Raw genomic sequence first — 20,953 nt, forward strand, 5'->3', positions numbered from 1 at the left:
TGTATTAATGTCTTGTAATGACTAAAGTAGATCACAGTCGACTTCTCAAAAAAAAAAAAAAAAATAGAGGCGGAGAACGTGTTAGGTTGCTTCTATTACACCTGGCCCATTATTATATAAAAGCCCAAAAATCATTAAGGAAAGCCCAAATTGCTTCCTCCATGTTTGTAACCCTATCACTGTGTATAGTCAAATCAATGGAAAGCCGAAACGCCTTACTCAGTCATTTGTAACCCTAACATTATGTATTGTCAAATCAACATGCAGACCTATCTACCCCACCTGCCACATTAATGTAGTATTAAATTTGGATCTTTTTGTATTTCTTCAATATATACTCCCCGGTCTTCATCCTTTCATTTTCTCAGGAACTTTTTTGTAGTATTAACTTCCACTCAACTTAAACAGTTTCTTCAACAAAATCATGAAAACATGGAAACCAGAAGACCAGGTATTCTTGAATTACTTTTTCTTCTCTACTAATTTATTTTCAGCTCATCTTTTAATCACTTTAACTATTCTTTGATCTTAAAATGAATGGGGTCTTGCATTCCTCTTAATTTGATATGTTTGGATACAATATAGTTATAGATCTGCTTCAACACTTCTCCACTCAATTTATAATCATAAAGATATTGTTTAATCTTTTTTCATTCTTTATCAACTAACTATTGATTTTTTTGCATGTGTAATTTCTCTCATTCAAACAGGATTGGCATGGAGGGGGTTTGAATGATATCTTCAAGCACTTTGTATGCCATTCTTTCTTATACTTGCATAAACTTTAAATCTTACTTCTAAGTTTTCACTGCATTTTGTTTTTTTTTAACCTTTTGTAGGGATTGTTAACCATAATGATTTACTCTCTCAAAACAAGTAAGTCTTCTTGTTCACCTCTTTGAATCACTTTTTTTGTTGGATATTTATGAATTATTTGTTACTAGGTATACATTTGTGCCATCAACACAATGCAACTATTTTAACAAAAAAAAAGAGGGAATAACGCCCAAAATAAGGCCAGTCCAATCATAACCAAATATATAAAACAGGTCCAATGCGTGAGAACCCTTGTGGAAACTACCGTAACACCCTTGATTTTTTTTATCTAATTTACGAAAGATGCCGTTGAAATTTGTCCGGGACAGTGCGAAATTTTCTGAAATTTTCGTGCGTCAAGAAGTTGATGTGACCGTTGCAGCGCCTTGTCCCATCTACCGTAAATTTCTCTCCCACGCCTATTCAGTTCGGCTTCTTTACTCCAAAACCTCTCTCCAAAACCGTTCCCTCTCCCAAAACCTACGAAATTAACTAAAAAATAAGGCCCCAATCCAAAATCGGGAAAAAATTTAAAGGAGGTCCTCTGTGTCAGATCCCAATTTGGACCAACCAAATACCCTTACATTTTTAACAAATTTACGATTCGTGCCACTAAAAAATTACGAATCATGCCACTCAAAAATTACGAATTTTGCCACTAAAATTGCCCGGGAAACGCGAAAAATGACAAGATTGCTTGCAGAGTCTCCATTCAACAACTTGGTCAACGCGTTTATAAATGACAAGATTGGCACAGACAACACAAGTCGACCAAACATGACGATTTTTGAACTCCTCTGCTTGTATTCCTCTTCGACAGAAACTTTCAACCTCGCTAGCAAAATATTAAAGGTGAAGCCTCAAGATATTTCTGTGATTCTAGGCATGCCATTGAGAGAAGAGGTAACAGAGGTTTTCCGGACCACCAAAGTACTCAAGAAACCACAATTAGATTTTTGTGAAAAGTACTTCAGAGAGATGCCTCCAAAAGTGACATGCATTAAAATAGCTAATGCACTGAGAAAGGCGGTTGGGGAAGAGGATGACATGGATGCCATCAGGTTGATAATCATGTTTATTGCTGCGAATGTTTTATTTCCTTCAACAACAGGGTACTCGATTCGAACACAGATTCTGCTCTACCTGGAATCAATGGAAACAATTCACAGTTATAATTGGCCAGTGGTGGTGCACCAATACATCATAAACCACATCAATAAGCACCCGAACGACCCAATTAGAGCTTCAGGCTGCCTACTAATCCTGCCTGTGAGTATGTTTAAGTTTATTTCAATTATATCTTAGAATTGAAGTGCCTTATTCAATTTACAAATGTGTTTGTCTTATTTAAAGCTATGGTTCTGTGAGCATACTCTCTGCTATGAAAGAGAGGAGAGGTATAAAGATGAAATCCCAAGGATTGTAAGGTGGTCTCTGTTGAAAATAAATGAAACATTTGACGAGAAGCTAGCCAGTCAGACATCTGAACAGGTATAAAATAAGAGGGAATGAGCGTTGGGCTCAAAACTGAGCCCAAAATTCAAACCCAACCCAAAGTCGGCCGAAATTATAAATTAGGTCCAATGGGTCAGAGAGCTTTGCGAATTTACCGTCGCCCCCATCAATCTTCTTCAAATTTACGAACCGTGCCACTGAAAATTTGGGCGCGAAAAGAAGGATTTTTTGAAAAAGCGGGATTTCCTGGGAGACGTGCGTCAGGTGAACTGATCGTTGCAGCTGGCCAGTCCCATCTCCCATTAATTTCTATCCCACGCCTAATCTAATCAGTTCCAAAACCTCTCTCAAAACCGTTCCCTCTTCCAAACCGTTCCCTCTCCTAAACCGTTGCACCTGATTTAAGTTGACGAAGGAAATTCCCAGAAATAATCTTCTTCTTTCCTAACAAACAAAATCAAACGAAGGTTTTCACTCTCTGTCTTCATCTTTCTCTCTCTGTTATATCATTCTCATTAGATTTAGGTTTTTTTTTTCTCTCTCTCTTCATCTTCTCTCTCTGTTGTATATTATTTATTGAATGGTTTTCCAATCAAAAACAAAGAGTCATAAAACAACGTTAATGACTGTATATTGTTTTCTCATTTGGACAGATGGTAAAGGCAAGTTCATCGAAGAAAATAGAAAAGAGAGTAACTATTGAGGAGCCTCGATCGAGTAGATCGAAAAACTCTATTGAGGAACAGGTTGAAAGAAGAATGAGCTCGAGAAAAAAGGTATTTATCTGAAATTTGAAAAATTTTCGGTTTCATAAACTTATTCCTATAACATAATGTTGTTCTGACATAAAGATGGGGTTCAAAACTTAAGCTGTATACTGTACACAGAAAAAATTCCAGGTGAAGTTCATTGTGTCCAGGTAAAAATCAAATAGTAGTGGTAAATCAGTTGATTTCTTGTATACAGAAAAATTTCACAGGAGAGTTCATTAAGTTTTCTATATCTAACCTACATGGATAGATAGTTTATTTCTTAACAAAACACATCGAACTCTTTCTTATTTTCACATGACAATGGACTTCAAATGTCTGGTAAAATGTATGGTTGCTGAAATCTGTGTCGAGTAAACCAAATGATTTCTTGTTCACTGGATGGTTTCTTGTACACTGAACGGTTTCTTGTACACTAGATGGTTTCCATCATTTACTTTCTGTGTCTTCTTTGACTATTGTATAGTTTTATAAAGTAGTAGTAAACAAGTTGATTTCCAGAAAATTCAAGGGTTTCTTATGTGACTGATTGGGATTATTTTCAGGTTGTTCAAGAAGAAAGTTCTGCCTCTGAAAAAAAAGGCAAAGGAAAGCGAAAAATGCCTGAGGAGAAAGCAGAAGTAAGCAGAAAGAAAAAGACAACTCTCATAGTCCCTGAAGTTTCCTTCCCCAATGAGCCAAAGAATAAACCTGATGACTTGGCTTCAAAGTTGAGTAAGGCGTACAAGTATTCACTGAAGAATACATGGACGCAGCTTAAGATTACTTATTCAAAGTTGTCCAACAGGCAGAGGGAGTTGCTTGCAGAGACTCCATTTCATGAGTTGGTGATGGCGTTTGTCCAAGACAAGATTGATGTAGACAACCCCTGTAAACCCAACAAATCAATTTTTGAACTCCTATGCTTGTATTCCAGTTCAATCGAAAGTTTTAACATTGGTGGAAAAATACTAAAAGTACAGCCAGAGGATATTTCTCTGATTCTTGGCATGCCCTTGGGAGGGAACGTAATAGATGTTTTTCCAAGCTCCAAGGTACTGGAGAAACCTCAAATAGATTTTTGTCAGAAGTACTTCAATGATGTACCTCATGTATTAAAATTACTACTGCACTGAGATCAGCTGTGGATGAAATGGATGCCATTAGGTTGATAATAATGACAGTTGCTGCATATATTTTATTTCCTCCATCATTAGGGTACTGGGTGGCACCACAGATTCTACACTACCTGGAATCAATGGAAACAATAAAGAGTTATAATTGTCCAGTGGTGGTGCACAAAGTACTTGATAGAGCACATGAATAGGCACCCCAACGACCCTCTGAAAGTGTCCGGCTGCCTTCTTATCCTGCCTGTGAGTATGTTTAAGTTTATATCACTTATATCTGAACATTGAAGTGGCTTAATAATCATACAAATTTGTTTGTAAAATTTAAAGATATTGTTTTGCGTGCACACTCTCTGTTATGAACGAGAGGAGAAGTTCAAAGGAGAAATCCCCAGGATTGTGAGGTGGTCTCTAAGGAAGATAAATGAAACCTTTGATGAAAAGCTAGCCAGTCTTACTCAGGAGCAGGTAACCAATACTTTAGTTAAGTTGTAATTTTATTGGTTATAATAAATCTGGTGGTTAACCAAAAACTTTTTGGTTTCTTGTAGACTTTTTGATTTACTGTAAAACTTAAAGATTTACTGAAGTCTTTTTAGTTTACATTAACATATTTACTACACAAGTGTTAATATTTGTTTATTCCTCCTTCAGGTAAGTGAAGCATTTGTCTTCCCCCCAGAAGAAAAAGAAAGGCAGTGGTTGCAATCACCCGAGGCCGTGTCCAACGATACTGACACGCTTCTCGTGGTTGAACAACTTCAGAAAAGAATGGAGCAGCTGCAAGAAGAAAATGCAGCCCTTAAGAAAGAAAATGCATAACTTAAGGAAGAACTGACAAAAGCGATAGAGGAGAGGGATGAGGCCTTTAAAGGTTATTCTGATTTGCTGGCGGAGGGAAATGTTCTAGCGGAACATTTAGTTAAATTAGAAGATGGGGTTTTAGTCCCTGCAGATGATGATCCTGCAACCAAAGGAGAAGTTAAACAACAAGAGGGTGAGTAGAAAAAAATGAAGGATCTTTCAGGAGAGGGAGCAAAAGAAAATAAGCAGAAAGAGAAGGGGAAGGGTACAGAGACTGATAAGGATAAGGATGAGGAGGAAGAAGATGAGGAAAAAGATAAGGACGATGAGTCGGATAAGGATGATGAGACAGAAGGTGAGGAAGAAGAGTCTGAAGAAGATGATGCTGAAGGAGATGATGATGAAGATAGTGGGGAAGGTGAGTCTGAAGACAGTAAGGAAGAAGAAGACGACGACAGTGAGGAAGAAGATGATGACAATAATACAAGAAAGGATGAAACAAAGGGAAAGAGCAAAGGTGCAACTAAGGGTGCAAGCAAAGATGCAACCAAGGATGCAAGCAAGAGTGCAAGCAAGGGTTCAACCAAGGGGGCAAGCAAGAGTGCAACCAAGGATGCGAAAAAAGGCAAACTCTAATTTCAGATTGAGAATTTAGTTTTATTTAATCTAATATTGTTCTCTACATCTTAGTACTGTTTTTGTTCAAATGGTTTTAGGGTAATTGGAAGGATAAGTAAACAATTTGCATGTTTTTAGTATTAATTAACAAATTATGGTTGAGTAAATTATATTTTCTCTAGAAAATTATTATGTGTTTGGGAAATGACTTAGTGTTGCTTACACTGAAGTTATATCAGACAATAGCGATGAAAGTGAGGAAAGCGACGAGGAAGATGAAGAGCATAAACAACGCAAACTTTTATTTTACCTCACAATTCAATTCGTAACTTCACTAAATGGTCCTAAATTCGAGTCTAAACTTCTTCTTATATCCATTTATAACAGAAGTAAGTAAAGAGGATTCCTCTAAGGAGGATGATGAAGAGAAAGTTCAAATAAATTTGTCAAGTCAGGAGGGAGGTTGGGTGGCAGATACAATGGAAAAGGAGAAGCCAAAAGAAATAGGTAACACTGATATAGAGTAGTCCCCACCATTAAGTTCTCAGCACAATTATTAGAAAGTTGAATTTATTACTACGCATGTGTATTTTTTAAAAGGTTATAATGTGAAGAGGATGGCTGACGATAAAGACGAGTATCCTAGTTTTGATCTTAACATCGACCTAGGGACTCAAATCATTGAATGGACTCCACCAAAAAAGTACGCCTTGCCGAGTGAAAGAGATGAAGAGTCAACACAGAAGGCCAATGAATTCAGTTATATTGCAGAGATGGGGAGAGAATCACTGGAACAAGTGTCCAAAAACATGGAACACTACGTGTCGAAAACAATATCACCCCATGTCAGTCCTCCCAAAAGAGTAGCATCTAAGAACGAGAAAGGGTCTTCGCCATTGCCAACATCACTTGTCAGAAGGATTAAGTATAATCCAAGAGTGAGAAGACAAACGGAAAAAGGAGCTGCCAGTGAAGTCCTCGTGATTGATTTGGAAATGATAAAACTGAAGAAAGAAGTCCATGTCAAATTGAGAGATTGGCGGAAAGGGGGGTTATGGCCTTACGTGCAAGACAACGAAAAGCAATTGATGCAAAAATTCATGAACCATGGGTGGACAAGGTATCAGGATTTTTTTCATTGTTTTCCATTGTGCATTAGCAAGTTTCTGGTAAACTTCTAAATTTCTGGTAAATTAGTATGTTTGTGGTACATTTCTCAGTTTTTCTAAACCAATCTGTTTCTGATAAATCTTTCTGTGTACAGCCTGGAAGTGTGGAGCAAAGACAAGCACCACTGCCTCAAAGCAAAAGATTTAGACGAGCTCATGATGAATGGAAACTGTGACTCCCAAATAATTGACTGGTTTGAAGACCACCTTATGTTCTCAAAGAGGAACAAAGACCGTGAAGTGCTTTTCCTATCATCTTTGCTTTATGTAAGTTTCCTTGCAATTACTGTAATTCATTGTAACAATTTTTTGGGTATTGACTAGTAAACTTACATGACATGATGCAGACAATGATTAATCAGCAGTTCAGTGAGGCTACAATTAAAGTCAATTTCTATGACAAAATTAAAAAGGAATTCATAAAAGGTCATATGACTCATCTGTGCGCGCCATTGAATACACCAATCACGGATGACTCGCTCGAGGGCCATCACTGGACCTTGCTGGTTTATGATTTCGAAGAGAATGAATGGACGCACTACAATTCATTAAATTGTGATTACGACTTGAGTAACCGATGCAACTATAATGCCAAAACTTTTGCAAAAACTCTTGCAAAAACTCTTGCAGCAAACATGATTAAGATGAAGTGCGGTAGGGAAAAGATGCAGAAAAAAATAACATTCATCAAAGATGTGGAATGCCCACAACAGGGGGATAGGTGAGTACAAAATTCTTTTATAGCATACTTTAGTATTTTACAAGTTACTCGAAACTCTAACTATTTTTGGTCCTCCTTTGCAATATTACAGTCCTGATTGTGGACTCTACGTGATGCTGAAGTTGGAGGAAATTTTCCTCCAAAGCATACAACCAAACTACCCAACTAAGTGCTCCCAAAGGGAAGATTATCAAGACCAAGCTAGGAGAAAGAGAGTAGATGTAACCTACCAAATTTTGAAGGAGTCAGAGGACGAGTGGAGACAGACGATTGCAGAAAACTCTTAAGAGTATCATTATCTGGAAATTGGGTCTGACTTTTTGTTTTTGTATGATCTATTAAGAACAGATTATTATGACATTATTATGGTTCGTAACTTGGAACATATTTTATGGTTTATAACTTGGAACATCTTTTTATGGGTTATAACAGAACTGTTCCTAGTAAACTCGATAATCGTTCAGTAAACATAACTGTTCCCATTAAATAAGATAATATCCTACGCAAAAATGTAGACTACATAAGTAAGAATGGGAAACATATATTCCACTTGATTTACACAATAACAACACAGAATCAATTAAGTCTACTAGAACAAAAACGAAACGGTACGGAAGGCAAAGGTAAAAAAACAACACAGAATCAAGGTCAAACATAGTTTTGGACCCAACCCTAAATAAAGTTACCAAGAAACAAAAAAAATCTTCAGAATGTGAAAACCTCCAACAAAGAGACAATACAACATCAGATTTACTAGAAACATGTCGATTTACTAAAGACAAGCAGGTTTACAAGGTTTAATACAAACAAAATACTTTCATTTCGAGTAAATTACAAGATTTACAAGCTTCCTAGAAACTATTCTATTCGAGTAAATTACAAGATTTACTACAAACAAAATTGAAAACTGAACAACATAGGTATATTACCAGATTTACTCGAAACAAAATAGAATACTGACTTACTTTTGACATCACAATGTCAACAAAAAAAATGCTCGCTTCAGAATCTGAAAAACACCAACACTGTGGAAGCTATTCAAAATTGTAGAATTCCCAATAAGAAATTTTCACTTACTCAAATAGGTTGGTTGCACGAAGCACTGTTGTGATAATAGAGTTGTTTACATCTACCGCACACCCTCTGCCTTTTACGAAAGTTCCCGGAACTTTCAATCCTAACAGTTCGCGGTCTCCCGGGACGCTTCTTGGTTAAGGGAGGAAGTATCATGTTGGCTTTATCGAATGATTTGGTGCATCAAAATTAGGGGCAGGGTTGATGGAAAGACTGTAGGTCTTACAATAAGCATCCGTTGTGACGGCAGGATCAAAAATTTTTGAGGAATCACCTGCATGCACTTTAATACACAAGATAGCATGTTCACATGGAATACCTTGAACTTGCCACTTACGGCATGAGCAAGTCAGATTAGCAAGATCAACGGAGAAGCTGGGGTTCGACATAACTTCATATTTGAATTCAGCAGATTGAAGACACTTCCAACTGCAGGCAACATTAAATCTGGACTTCATTGTCTCATTGACTTTCGGGCGTAGGAATGAGTTCCAGGAGGCCGATTCAATCCTTCGATCGTTCATCATGTTCATTATTTTTACCCGCAACATATCAAGCATGACAGAAATGGAAAGAACTCTCTCGTCTTTTATCCAAGAATTGAAAGACTCAGATAGAGAAGAATAAATCAAACCATACATATTACCCGGAAAATACACATAGACCCAGTTTTCGGGATTGACGGAGTACAAAAATGACTGCACACCATTGCCGCCCATGACAACAAGTTCTGTAGTGTACTTTTGAAAGTCCGAAACCGTTAGCGCCCGAGCTGCTTTAAATAGTAGTGACTGGAAATAGTCAGACTTCTTTGCACCATTTTTGACACGCAAATTCAAATTGTTGCGTAAATGCCATACACAATACGAATGGTGGGCCTCTGGGAATATGTTGGAAACTGCATTTATAATACCATGGTGCCGATCAGACATAAACGTCAACGCTGGACTACTAGCGACAACTCGTGCCAAATTGCAGAAAAACCAAGTCCAATTTGGATCGTTCTCTACATCAACAACAGCGTAGGCAACAACAAAAAAACCTGCAATGAATCAGTAATTGGAATTAAAATCGATTACGGACAGGACAGACATTTATTTTATTTTGTTACAAGGTGACCTAAATTTGTCCGAAAACTGGGTTGTGGTTAGAAAATCAGGTAGTTTTCAGAAAACTATACAAGGACGTACGTACCATCATTTCCATTCTTTGCTACCGCTGCAAGTATGCATCCATTGTATTTGGTTTTGGCAAAGGCACCATCAACAAATATTAATGGTCGGCAGTGCTTGTAGCCTTCGATACTCGCTCCGAGAGCAATAAATATTCTAACAAAACGACGAGAAACTGGATCGACTTGAAGATCAATATGACTATTTGGGTTAGATCGAGATAGTGCATCCACATACCACTGGAGCTTCGCATATGAATCTTCTTCTTCACCATATGTTAAAGAAATAGCAGCATTCCGAGCTTTATATGAATAGTAGTAGCTAAGAGCTATACCATAATCCTTTTTAAATGATGTAACAATATCTTTGGTACTCTTTGTAGGATTCTCTCGGATGTCATCAGCTATTAACTGGCTGACAGCTACTGTTGACAGCCTTGGCTTACGAGAAGACAATACAAAATCATCACACGTATGGACAGGGTTGAAAGCTTTGAGAACAAACATGGAACGGGACTTCAGAGGAACAACAACATGAATGGTCCAACCACAGCTACGAGTTTTGCATACACAAGTTATCCGAGATAGATCATTCTTAAGGAATTTATAATTGTATCCATGTTTTATGGAATATCGACTAAGAGCTTGTCGAAACGCAGGAGCACCCCCGGGAAATTCCTGCCCAATGGATGTAAAAACTTCCGGCCAACTATCTGATCGTAGAGGTTCACTCCTAACGAGGGCAGTAGATGCATCAGCATGAGTTGAAGGAGAGATAAAATCTTGTGGGAAACTGCATGAAACATAACAATGGTCAATTGCCAGAAAATCTAGTTGACAGAAAAGCTTTCTTGTTTCCGGAAACCTGTAAGTGCACTGGAAACCTATGAGTTTACCAAACAATATACGCACGTATATAAAATGTCCAATTTACAGTTAACTCATTGATTTACGGAAAACAAAATAGTTTACCAGAAACCGAAAGGTTTAACCGATGCCGTCGACTTTACGAAAACAAACACAGTTTACGCACGTATATGGTTAGGGAAGTACCTAGTTGACAGCAAATCATATTGTTTACTAGAAATCAGTTGGTTTATTCTAAATCAATGAGTTAACTGTAAATAAGACATTTTAAGCACTTATATAAATAGGGTAATTACTATTTCCTAGGAAACCAAATAGTACAATAGAAATCAATGAGTTTACTACGATTTATTATGCAATATGAGGAGTATTAAAGTAGACTACCGCTGTCTTTCCTGTTGAGCAATTCTAGCGTGTGCTACAGCTACAGGAGGAGGGGTAGAACAAAAAAAGTCGCGCTCCACCCTGAGTAGTTCAAGTAAACATTGATTCAAGTAATCATTGTGAAAATAAAAGAGAAGTACTAAAGAAAGTAACATAAACATCCATTCACCAGAGAGGACCGGTTGATCCAACGTTCAAAAGCATTTGACTAAAAGGAAACAGAAAGAAAATGAGAATACGAATCTTGTTATCAACAAGGATTCAGTAATACCATAACAATATCAATTTACTTCCATACGTGAATGATACTGTGTTTGACAGGGTGGTTATTTGTTCAATGCCATCCATTAATGTTTAGTTAAGATAGTCAGAAACATTCAGGTGAAATATTTAGGATAACATTGAAGACAAAAAAGATAATGGTCTCATGGTTTCAAGTAAGCATTAAAGACAAAGGAATAAAAAATCAGAAAGTTTCACCTGAAAGAAAAAAACAAAGTCAGAAGGAAGATAATGACCCAAAATCTCTGTATAAATAAGCTTTCTCAAATGAAATCTTTCATACTTATGGGCGGGCTTTCAAATTTTAGCTGAAAATTTGGCTGAAATTTTGAAATTTGAAAGAAATAGATAAAGATGAAACTGTTTTGAGAAGGATTTAGAGAGAGAAAGAAGCAGAAAAGAAGGAGATTCCACCTGAAACAAGATAAACAAGTCAGAGAAAGATTTTTGTTTGGAGATTAACTTTCTTCTGATGTATAAATAGAACAAGAGGATAGAAGAAAGATAAAATCTTCCAAAAATCTGGGCGGGAGACTAAATTTTCGGTAAAAACTGCTCCAAAATTTCCAAATTTTGAATCCAAAAACTGGTTTTGAATAGGTTTTAGAGAGAGAAACAAAAAAAAGAGAAATTCGTGGGATTTAGAGAGATTTGGAAAAATTTGAGTATTTTAATTTCTTAATTAACGTCAAATCTAGGGAAGGAATTAAATGCTCCCTCACCATCAGTCACTGAACGCGTCAGGAAGGAAACAATAAGAACCAACTTTCCATGGGAGGGGCAAAACAAGTATAAAAAATTAAAAAAACCTGAAAACTCTTAGCTGTCCTGACATTTGGACTTAAAACGCATTTCGGTCCTTGTTTGGGCTGAAAGCGTATTGAAGGCTGAAAATTTGGACCATTCCCTCATTTTTTGATAAAATAACATTTACATACCAGTAAACTTAATGTAAACTAACTTATTTACTCTAAACTCATTGGTTTAGTGGGAAATTATTGGTTTACTGAGAACTTATTGGTTTACTGAAATGTTTTTACTTTATGATGTGAAATCTAGTGAACCTAAATACTAGGCTAATTAGATTAAATTAAAACTCGCAAGTGCACGAACCGTATGGGAATATGGGAAGTATTACGAGGTCGATCCCACGGAGATTTGTTTGGAATTAAACCTAAACCTAAAATTAACTAACAAACTAGGAAAGTGGCAATTGATTTTAGAGAAGATATTTGGAAAACTAAAAATTGAAACTTAGAAAACAAAATAAAGTTGTGATGAAAACCTATGAGATTGTAAATCTAGGATATTGGAAATGACCACTAACAATCATATTCGAATCTAATATCTAATTGAAATTATTATCCCTCTTTGATAACTCAAAAATTGTTAGAAATCAATCTTCAATTTTCGGAAAATAAGACAATTAAACACTTTAACTATGATCAAAACCCATAACCTACTTCACTTAAAATATATTGAAATTCAAATCCAAGTTGTTAGTTTATTAGACTAACCGAAGTACGATTAATTATAAAACATTAAGGCACATTAACAAGAGATAATAAAATAAATACGATATTAGAATTTCAAATACTCATGTTAGGGTTTCATCCTCTATCCTAGTTGAAGAGATAATAAAATAAATACGATATTAGAATTTCAATAATAATAAACAAGTAAAGGAAAAGAGTGAAGAAGATAAAACCGAATTGATATTTGATGAAGCCCGTTACTCCCGTCTTTCTCCAAAACTTGTCTTCAATATAGCCCTTGAATCTCCCAAATTCTTGCACCCAAAGAAGCTAATTTATCTCTAATGTTGCTCATCTAAACTTGCTCTTTTCACTAGTGTGTGGGGGTGTGTTTATTATATTGGCTTGGTCCTCTTTTTATAATATCTATATAGATATAAATTTGGAAACAATTAAAAGAATTGGAAAGCATAGATGTTAGGAAACCCATTTATTTGGAAATCCAAAATTAAGAAACCCGTCATACTCAGGAAACACCACCACTTATAATCAGTGGGTTCTCATCAGTGGATGCTGACGTCATCGTCACTTTTAATTTAATTCTCACGTGGGCAGCAATGCCATTTCTATTTAATTCAAATTTAAGTCCCTCGAAATCCAGAATTGTCCCCTATAATCTGAGTGACTGCAAAGTCTCTCGAAGAAGATGAAGAGAGTGAGGAAGAACAGGATGAAGATGAGGAGACAAAGGATGAAAAAAAGGACAAAAGCAAGGGTGCAAGCAAAGATGCGAAAAAGGCAAACTTTAATTTCTGATTGAGAATTTATTTTGGTTTAATCTAATATTGTTCTCTACATTTAGTATTGAGTTAGTTTCAAGTGTTTTTGTTCTTATTTCAAAAATAATAAACAATTGGCAGGTTTTAAGTATTAATTCACAAGGTTTTAGGGTATTGAAATTCTAATTAGCAGAATTAGATCCTCTATAGGAAACTTTTCCATTCACAGTAAATTATTATATGTCTCGGAAATGACTTAGTGTTGTTTACACTGAAGTTATATCAGACAATAGCGAGGAAAGCGATGAAAGCAAGGAAAGAGAGGAAAGCGACGAGGGAGATGCTGAGAGTAACCAAGGCAAATAATTATCTTAACCCACAATTTAGTACGTAACTTTACTAAATGGTCCTCAAAATCAAGTTTAAAATTCTTCTTTTATATCCATTTATAACAGAAATAAGTAAAGAGGATTCAGATGAAGAGGAAGTCCAAATAAATTTGTCAAGTGAGGAGGGGGGCTGGGTTGAAGATACAATGGAATAGGAGATGCCAAAAGAAAGAGGTAACATTCTGATATTAAGTTGTCCCCACCATTAAGTTTTGTTCAGAATTTAGAAATTTAATACTACACATGTAATTTATTTACAGATTATAATGTAAAGAAGATGGTGGATCCAAACGATGATTATCCTAGTTTTGATCTCAACATGGAACTCGAGACGCAAGTAATTGAGTGGACTCCACCAAAGAAGTTTCCCGTGCCGATTGAAGAAGATGAAGAGTGTACACCCGGGGTCCAAAAATTCGACTATATTGCTGAAATGGGAAGACAATCAGTGGAACAAGTGTCCGCAAACATGAGACAATTTCAATCACCCCATGTAACCCCTCCCAAAAGAGTAACATCCAAAAAAGGGAAAGGGTCTTCGCCAGTACCAACATCACTTGTGAAAGGAAAACAGAAAAGAAAATGAGAATACGAATCTTGTTATCAACAAGGATTCAGTAATAACATAACAATATCAATTTACTTCCATACGTGAATGATACTGGGTTTGACAAGGTGGTTATTTGTTCAATGCCATCCATTATGTAATGCCAACAAATAAACCTGAAATATAAGAAAGTTTGAAAAAGAATCCGAAACATTCATGGTGAAACATTCAGGTTAAATATTTAGGAAAAATATGAGGAATTAGAATGAAGGTAATGGTTTAGGATAGCATTAATGTTTACTTAAGAAAGTCAGAAACATTCAGGTTAAATATTTAGGATAACATTGAAGACAAAGAAGATAATGGTCTAATGGTTTCGGGTAAGCATTGAAGACAAAGGAATGAAAAATCAGAAAGTTTCACCTGAAAGAACAAAACAAAGTCAGAGGAAGATAATGACCAATGTAGTTAACTTCCCAAAATCTCTGTATAAATAAGCTTCTCAGATGAAAACTTTCATACTTATGGGCGGGCTTTCAAATTTTAGCTGAAATTTTGGCTGAAATTTTGAAATTTGAAAGAAATAGGGAGAGATGAAACTGTTTTGAGAAGGATTTAGAGAGAGAAAGAAGCAGAAAAGTAGGAGATTTCGAGATATTTAGGTTTGATTTCCAAGGATTTACAGAGATTTTGGGAGCAATTAACGTCAAATCTCCATCCCTCATTAAATGGTCTTAAATGCTCCATCTCCATCACGCTGACAAGGCGTCATGAAGTAAGAGTGTTTTCAATGGAAGGGTAAAAGAGGAATTTTTAAAAATCAAAACAGAAAAGTGTGAGTTGTCATAGAAAAGTGTGAGCTGTCATGAGTGTTTGGACTGGAAATGCATATTTCGCTGAGAAGGGACAAAACGCAAATTTCCCCCCAAAAATTTGGATCAAATGTTCATTTTTTGTAACCCTAATTTAAGCATATATTTAGAGATCTTTCCCTTCTCTGATTCTCAAACCCAAAAGGAAACCAAGAGAGTGATAGAAAGATGGAAACAGAGAAGGGAAATGGGAAGTGTTATTCTTTCCATTTCTTTGACTTTCTTCTATTAAAATAGAGGAAACAGAAAATACAGTAGAGAGAGAACGAAAATGGAAGTAAAGAAGATTATAGAGATTTGAAAGATTCGATTGAAAGAAAGAGATGGGTGATTTTGAAAACAGATTTCATAGGAGTTTCTCTTTATAGAGGGATCAGAGAGCTGTGATGGATTTTAAATGGAGAGAAATTTGAATATTTTATGGAAAGAAGATATCAGAGATGACTCTTGGTTTCAACTTATTACTATATTCAGGGAGATGGGTGGAGTGAATAGTGGGGTATTCTTGGCTAACATCTACAGCTGCTTCTTTGATAGAATTTAAGAGATTTTCTCATCAGTAGAGAGATACTTGCAGATTGTCTTTTAGAAAGAGACTTCATGTATAACAGAGAAGATAGAGATGAAGATGATCCCGCGGAGATCATTTCTAGAGAGAAAAACATAATATTTTCTCTCTTAAAAGGAAATGAAGATTTTGAGAGGGCTCGGCTAGAGTATTTCTGCTCAGTTTTGCATAAAACTGGGAGAGAGAGGAGCTGGTAGAGATCTCATCCATGGGAGGATCATCTCTCTAGCTCAATTAGAACAGAAAATCAGAGAGAGAGTTGCAAAACAAAACAGAGCATCAACTTGTCATCATCTTATCTTCATAACTTTTCTTTTCTTTGTGAGAGAGTGAAGAGAGTGATTGTAGAGAGATGGACAGAGAGTTCAAAGAGAGGAAAGCTTAATATTTTTATCGTCTTCTTTGTAATCATATTTGTTCTTATTCTTTTAGTGAGAGAAAGTGAGAAAGAGAGAGTGAAGAGAGTAAACAGATTTTGAAAAGAGGTGGTTGTTGTAGAGAGAGAGAAAATCAGGATCCATTAGTCTTTTTGTGAGAGAAAGATTAAAAAAGAATGTTAAGGTGTTGAGTTTTCTATGTCATTGTGAGAGGGATTTGATAAAAATCATCACTCCATCTTTATCTCTGAGCAACCACGAGCATTATTATTTGGTTATCTCCTTCACTTTTATCATTGATTTTGTAACATTATTTACAACTGATAGGATGTTTATGAGCAATCAAGAGTGTTTGATGAAATCCATGTTGTTATTTACTTTCTAGGTGTGATTAAATTCGAGGCAGAGTAATATTTTGGTCGTTCATGTCTAATTTGCATTATTCTTGATTATAGATTAGTTCATTCATTATTCATCTTTCTTAAGTTGATATTCCATGCTTAGAATAAAATGCTTTGATGGGTTATACTTCTTAGTTGATGCATATTAAATGAGCAATTAGTATATAGGGAATGATGTATGTAACTTCAGTATTTATCGTTTTAATAAAGGTATCTTCCGGACTTTAGACCATTCGTGTTTTAAAGCTTGGGTAATAAAAGTAACTCGTTGACTCATTAGTTCACCTTTAGAGTTGTTTCGTGGATAGATTCTGAACCCTTAGCCCTATTTGAGTTCATCTTTTATCCGTTTTAGTATTTTATTATTTTATCACCACAACCCAATTTTGAAAAGAAACTGTGTTAGTTTTAAGGTTAGAGAAGATTTGACTAGTCTCTGCGGATCGACCCCGGTCTTACCGGGTTTTTACTACTTCACAACCGTGCACTTGCGGTTTAGACCTTTTAGGGTAACCTTTTAGGCCCACCACAAACCTAAAGTCAAAGGTCCTCCTTCTGACACCAAATGTTTCTACTGTGATGGCAAGGGCCACTAGAAGAGAAACTGCCCTAATTTCCAGAAGGACAAGAAGAACGGAATGGTAGTTTTCGGTTCAGGTATTAACAGGTAATTTATCAAATACTATAAATTTCCAATATGTTATTGGATATCTAAAATGCCCTATCATTGTGAATGTACAGTTGCAGCTGGGAACTGAGTATTTGGCTAAAAAGGACAAGATCCAAGAGGGAGCAGAAGCCTAGACTTCTAAGGATGCTGAAAGGGATCAGAGTCTACTTTAGGCACTAATCTAGATTAAGTGTTTTTCTAGTTTTTAACATCATCTCTGTACTAAGTATTATGGAGAATCAATAAAGAATTTTATTTCTATATTGAGATGTTATAAAGTACTAATTTAACAATACATACCAAAAGATTCTAAACTTGGTTAAACCTGCAAAGAGACTTATGACTCTCATAAACAGGTTCATCCAAATCACAAAAGGATGAGGACGGTATGTCCAAAATAACCAAGAATGCTTAAAGAAGCAATGAATCGACTGACAAGAAAGAAGGTCTTGAGTCAGAAAAAGATGGTTGATCGTCGGTGTATTTCTAATCTATCCGAATTTGGAATGTCCAAAAGGGATAAAGATGAAATACCACGAATCAAACCCTATCCTCCAAAATCCACTAAGTCTAGACATAGCTTCCCACAAGTTTACCGAAAATCCGTCTAACAGCTAAGCTTGTAAAAGCGTTACAAAATTTGGCTAAAGCCTAACGCAATTTCTTTAAAAGAAATTTGGGCTTTTTCCACAACCGATCAAGAGAACAAAAGTGTTTGTTGCTCATGATAGTATTCTTATAATAATTAGCATACCTAGTATTCTGGGAGAAAAGTACTAACTATTACAAGAATAAGTGGGAGAAAAGTACAAGTGGAATTAATTCGATCATAAGAAAAATCATGAAAAGTCATGAAGAACAATCATGAAAATTGTACAGGCCGATTAAGTTCGACCAAGAGCAACAAAACTGTTAAAAGACAGTAAAACCGCGGTTCCTCGGAAAAGGAAAAGGTGGAGATCGGATCTTAAAACCTACCGCAGAAAAGCGAATGTAATTCGTAGGAGAACTGTCAAAGTAGTTGAAAGTGTCTTTAAAGGAAAAATCTCGAAGTAGTTGAGAATATTCCAAATTGTTGTTCAAAAGCCCTAAAAGGTCAAAAGTAAAATCTCAAAGATTCAGAAGATAAAGGTTATTTCTGAAGAGATAAAAGACCTGCGCAGAGATGGAAACTGTCTCTAGATTTTGGCTAGAAATCAAAAAGGGAGATTTGCTGTTTTGACCCCCGTTCCTATATATTTTGATCCAATCTCGCCACGGACCCTTGGTCAATCGTCTGAAGCTCTTGGTTTGTGGAAGGTTTTGAGTATCTGGATACAGACGTCCTCTGTTTGAAATAGCGGATTGGGTGGCCATGAATCAAATGATTTCTAGCACAGTGGTAGAGGGAAAGAGGGAAAAGCTCTGGGTTAAGAGTAAGAGGAGAAATGGAAGATGACTGAAGTGGAAAAGAGAAGATGTGGATGTTAAAAAGAGCAGAAGAGGAAGATGACTACAAGAGACCTAATGACCTTGCATGCATGGGGCTTGGTTGAGGACTCGCCACCCGAGTTGTCTGCTCAACCTAAGAGGTCGATTGACATTCCTAGAGGCCTAGAAACCTTAAAACCTAACACAACTACCGCCTTAGGAAACTAAAAACAGACAGAAACCGACAAAGAAGAGTAGAGAGACAAAAGGTAATAATACAACAAGCTATAAATGTTACTTATCTCGAGAGAGTGATGGAGTGGTTGCTGGTTATAGTTCGTTTAATGACGTTGGTTTGATATGATTTCTCACCTATATGAGGGATACTTGTCATGGGACTTGTATTGGTGCATGCAAGCGTGGTAGTGGAGTTGTTGATGCTCAAGGATAGTAATGAAGGAAGATGGTGAGGTTTTGTGAGGACGATTCGTATACGACTGCTTTAATGCTCTTGAATGCTTTGAAAAGTTTTTATCAGTGATAATAGTTGGTAGAAGACGGTCGGGATTGGTGAGGTTGGTGGTGATTAATGGGGTTTTGATTTGGTAGGATTTGTGTTTAGGGTTTTCTCTAGGGTTTGGAAAAAAGGAGAAGGAAGAGGGGAAAACGTTTATGACGTCACCAGACTCTCTCTCTCCTCAAGAAACCATTTCGTTTGAGATCCTTTCCACTTGTATGAATGACTTTGACGACATGACTGCTAGATGAGCTAGTATAACTAAGAATGTCTGATTTAATATTCGTTTGGAGAAACTAAAATAAGGAAGCAAAATTAAAGAGAGATGAACATTTTAACAAGACCACAATGTAACTACTCAAACAATAAATGAATAGTTTAATTTGTCAGTGAGGAACACAATCAAACAATATGTAAACAAAATATGAATATTAGATAACAGAATAAAAAAAAAAAACAGGATCAAAATATATCTAATTCTCAGACCTTGAACATATATAATCTTACTACAAAACAAAAAAGATTGAAAGAAGCCTCTCAATTGTTCTTAGGTTTATAACCACTTTAAATAGACTAACCACTGGTATAATTCTTTGTCTTCCATTGATAGAACTCAAGGGTAGGTTTTTTTATATAGAATGTAACCGTATGATCAATTGCCATGAGAAGTGAGAGAGTCATGAACCGATATTAAGAAAAAATGGAAGGATGATTAGTGGGTGTATCTTACTACAAAACAAAAAAGAACGAAAGAAGCCTCTCAATTGTTCTTAGGTTTATAACCACTTTAAAGAGACTAACCACTGGTATAATTCTCTGTCTTCCATTGATAGAACTCAAGGGTGGGTTTTTTTTTATATAGAATGTAACTGTATGATCAATTGTTATGAGAAGTGAGAGAGTCATGAACCGATATTAAGAAAAAAATTGAAGGATGATTAGTGGGTGTAATTAATAGAAAAATGAGTTAGACAAAGGAAATCAGAGTGTTTGATACATACACATAATGTGACTAGTGACTAATCTCAAATGAATAGTTTAACACCATTTTTCACGATTTTAGAATTTCAATTCAAAGTGTCTGGCAATTCAAAGTAAATTACTAAATTAGTTTGGTAAACTACAGTTTTTAGGAAGGTTCTACTCATAAGACCTCAATGGTGTGGTAGTTTGTTCGATTATGGGACCAAGGTAATTTCTTGCCCTAAATCCAATAACATCTCATCTTCTCTTTAAAGCTATTATGGTGTGGTTTATATCCATCATCAGTTGATTTTTTTAGCATTATTGATTCTTCATATTCGAATCCCCATCCATTGAAGAGGTTGAGGTTGGACAGTGTTGATAATATGTGCGGCTCTAGAAACGTTCATTTTGTGATGTTTTTGTTTTTTGAGATATTTCCCAAATGTCTCCTAGTTTATGACCGGCTTCCCGCGTAGCCTTATAGTTTATCGAAAATATCCAGATGACCACCTTTGACTGTTACCGTCCATTTGACTTTCTTCAATTCAAACTTCATTAGCTATCGTAGTGTGTTTGTAATCTTAGTTCAATAACTTGCTTTACTAAGACAAACCTCGTAGCTCTTTTCTTCAAAGAATTTCACGAAATCGGGTAAGGGGACGTCTCTTGTTCTAACACGTGAAAAAGTTGTTCTACATGTACAAAATGAAAATACCTTCTCAAGGTTGGAGATCTAGGAAGG

The 20,953-nt window shown here is 36.0% G+C and overlaps 2 protein-coding genes across 3 annotated transcripts; one reads left to right on the plus strand and one right to left on the minus strand.

The window, feature by feature from the left end:
• Positions 1 to 212: 212 nt before the first annotated feature.
• LOC147550205 (uncharacterized) lies at positions 213 to 13,674 on the plus strand. 2 transcript variants are annotated; one of them, XR_015238019.1, is made up of 6 exons: positions 213 to 451; positions 711 to 752; positions 840 to 2,085; positions 2,170 to 2,307; positions 4,805 to 5,411; positions 13,419 to 13,674. XR_015238019.1 is itself a non-coding variant. In XM_086670313.1 (4 exons), the coding sequence occupies exons 2-4, from the start codon at positions 1,501 to 1,503 to the stop codon at positions 4,970 to 4,972; spliced, it is 891 nt and encodes a 296-aa protein (XP_086526439.1). In that variant the 5' UTR covers positions 213 to 451; positions 711 to 1,500; the 3' UTR covers positions 4,973 to 5,391. The 2 variants fall into 2 exon arrangements, 1 of the variants encoding a protein (XP_086526439.1); XM_086670313.1 differs by lacking the exon at positions 13,419 to 13,674 and having other exon boundaries at positions 711 to 2,085; positions 4,805 to 5,391.
• On the minus strand, positions 8,689 to 11,119 carry LOC147550206 (protein FAR-RED IMPAIRED RESPONSE 1-like). The gene is made up of 3 exons (XM_086668432.1): positions 10,959 to 11,119; positions 9,731 to 10,500; positions 8,689 to 9,578 (listed from the first exon to the last, which is right to left on the minus strand). The coding sequence occupies exons 1-3, from the start codon at positions 11,117 to 11,119 to the stop codon at positions 8,689 to 8,691; spliced, it is 1,821 nt and encodes a 606-aa protein (XP_086524558.1).
• Positions 13,675 to 20,953: the final 7,279 nt, after the last annotated feature.

This window comes from Eschscholzia californica, unplaced genomic scaffold, assembly GCF_041429995.1.
Source record: "Eschscholzia californica isolate CP2 unplaced genomic scaffold, dmEscCali1.0.p SCAF_3, whole genome shotgun sequence".
NCBI lineage: Eukaryota > Viridiplantae > Streptophyta > Magnoliopsida > Ranunculales > Papaveraceae > Eschscholzia > Eschscholzia californica.

Bases quoted from the DNA above. Each gene is read 5' to 3' on its own strand.
- LOC147550206 (XM_086668432.1), bottom strand. From the start codon at position 11,119: ATGTTTATGTTACTTTCTTTAGTACTTCTCTTTTATTTTCACAATGAT. The intron at 10,501-10,958 runs GTAGTCTACTTT...TGTTTCATGCAG, and splicing joins GCTCAACAGGAAAGACAGCG to TTTCCCACAAGATTTTATCT. The intron at 9,579-9,730 runs GTACGTACGTCC...GATTCATTGCAG, and splicing joins AGCAAAGAATGGAAATGATG to GTTTTTTTGTTGTTGCCTAC.
- LOC147550205 (XM_086670313.1), top strand. From the start codon at position 1,501: ATGACAAGATTGCTTGCAGAGTCTCCATTCAACAACTTGGTCAACGCG. The intron at 2,086-2,169 runs GTGAGTATGTTT...TCTTATTTAAAG, and splicing joins GCTGCCTACTAATCCTGCCT to CTATGGTTCTGTGAGCATAC. The intron at 2,308-4,804 runs GTATAAAATAAG...TTCCTCCTTCAG, and splicing joins CCAGTCAGACATCTGAACAG to GTAAGTGAAGCATTTGTCTT.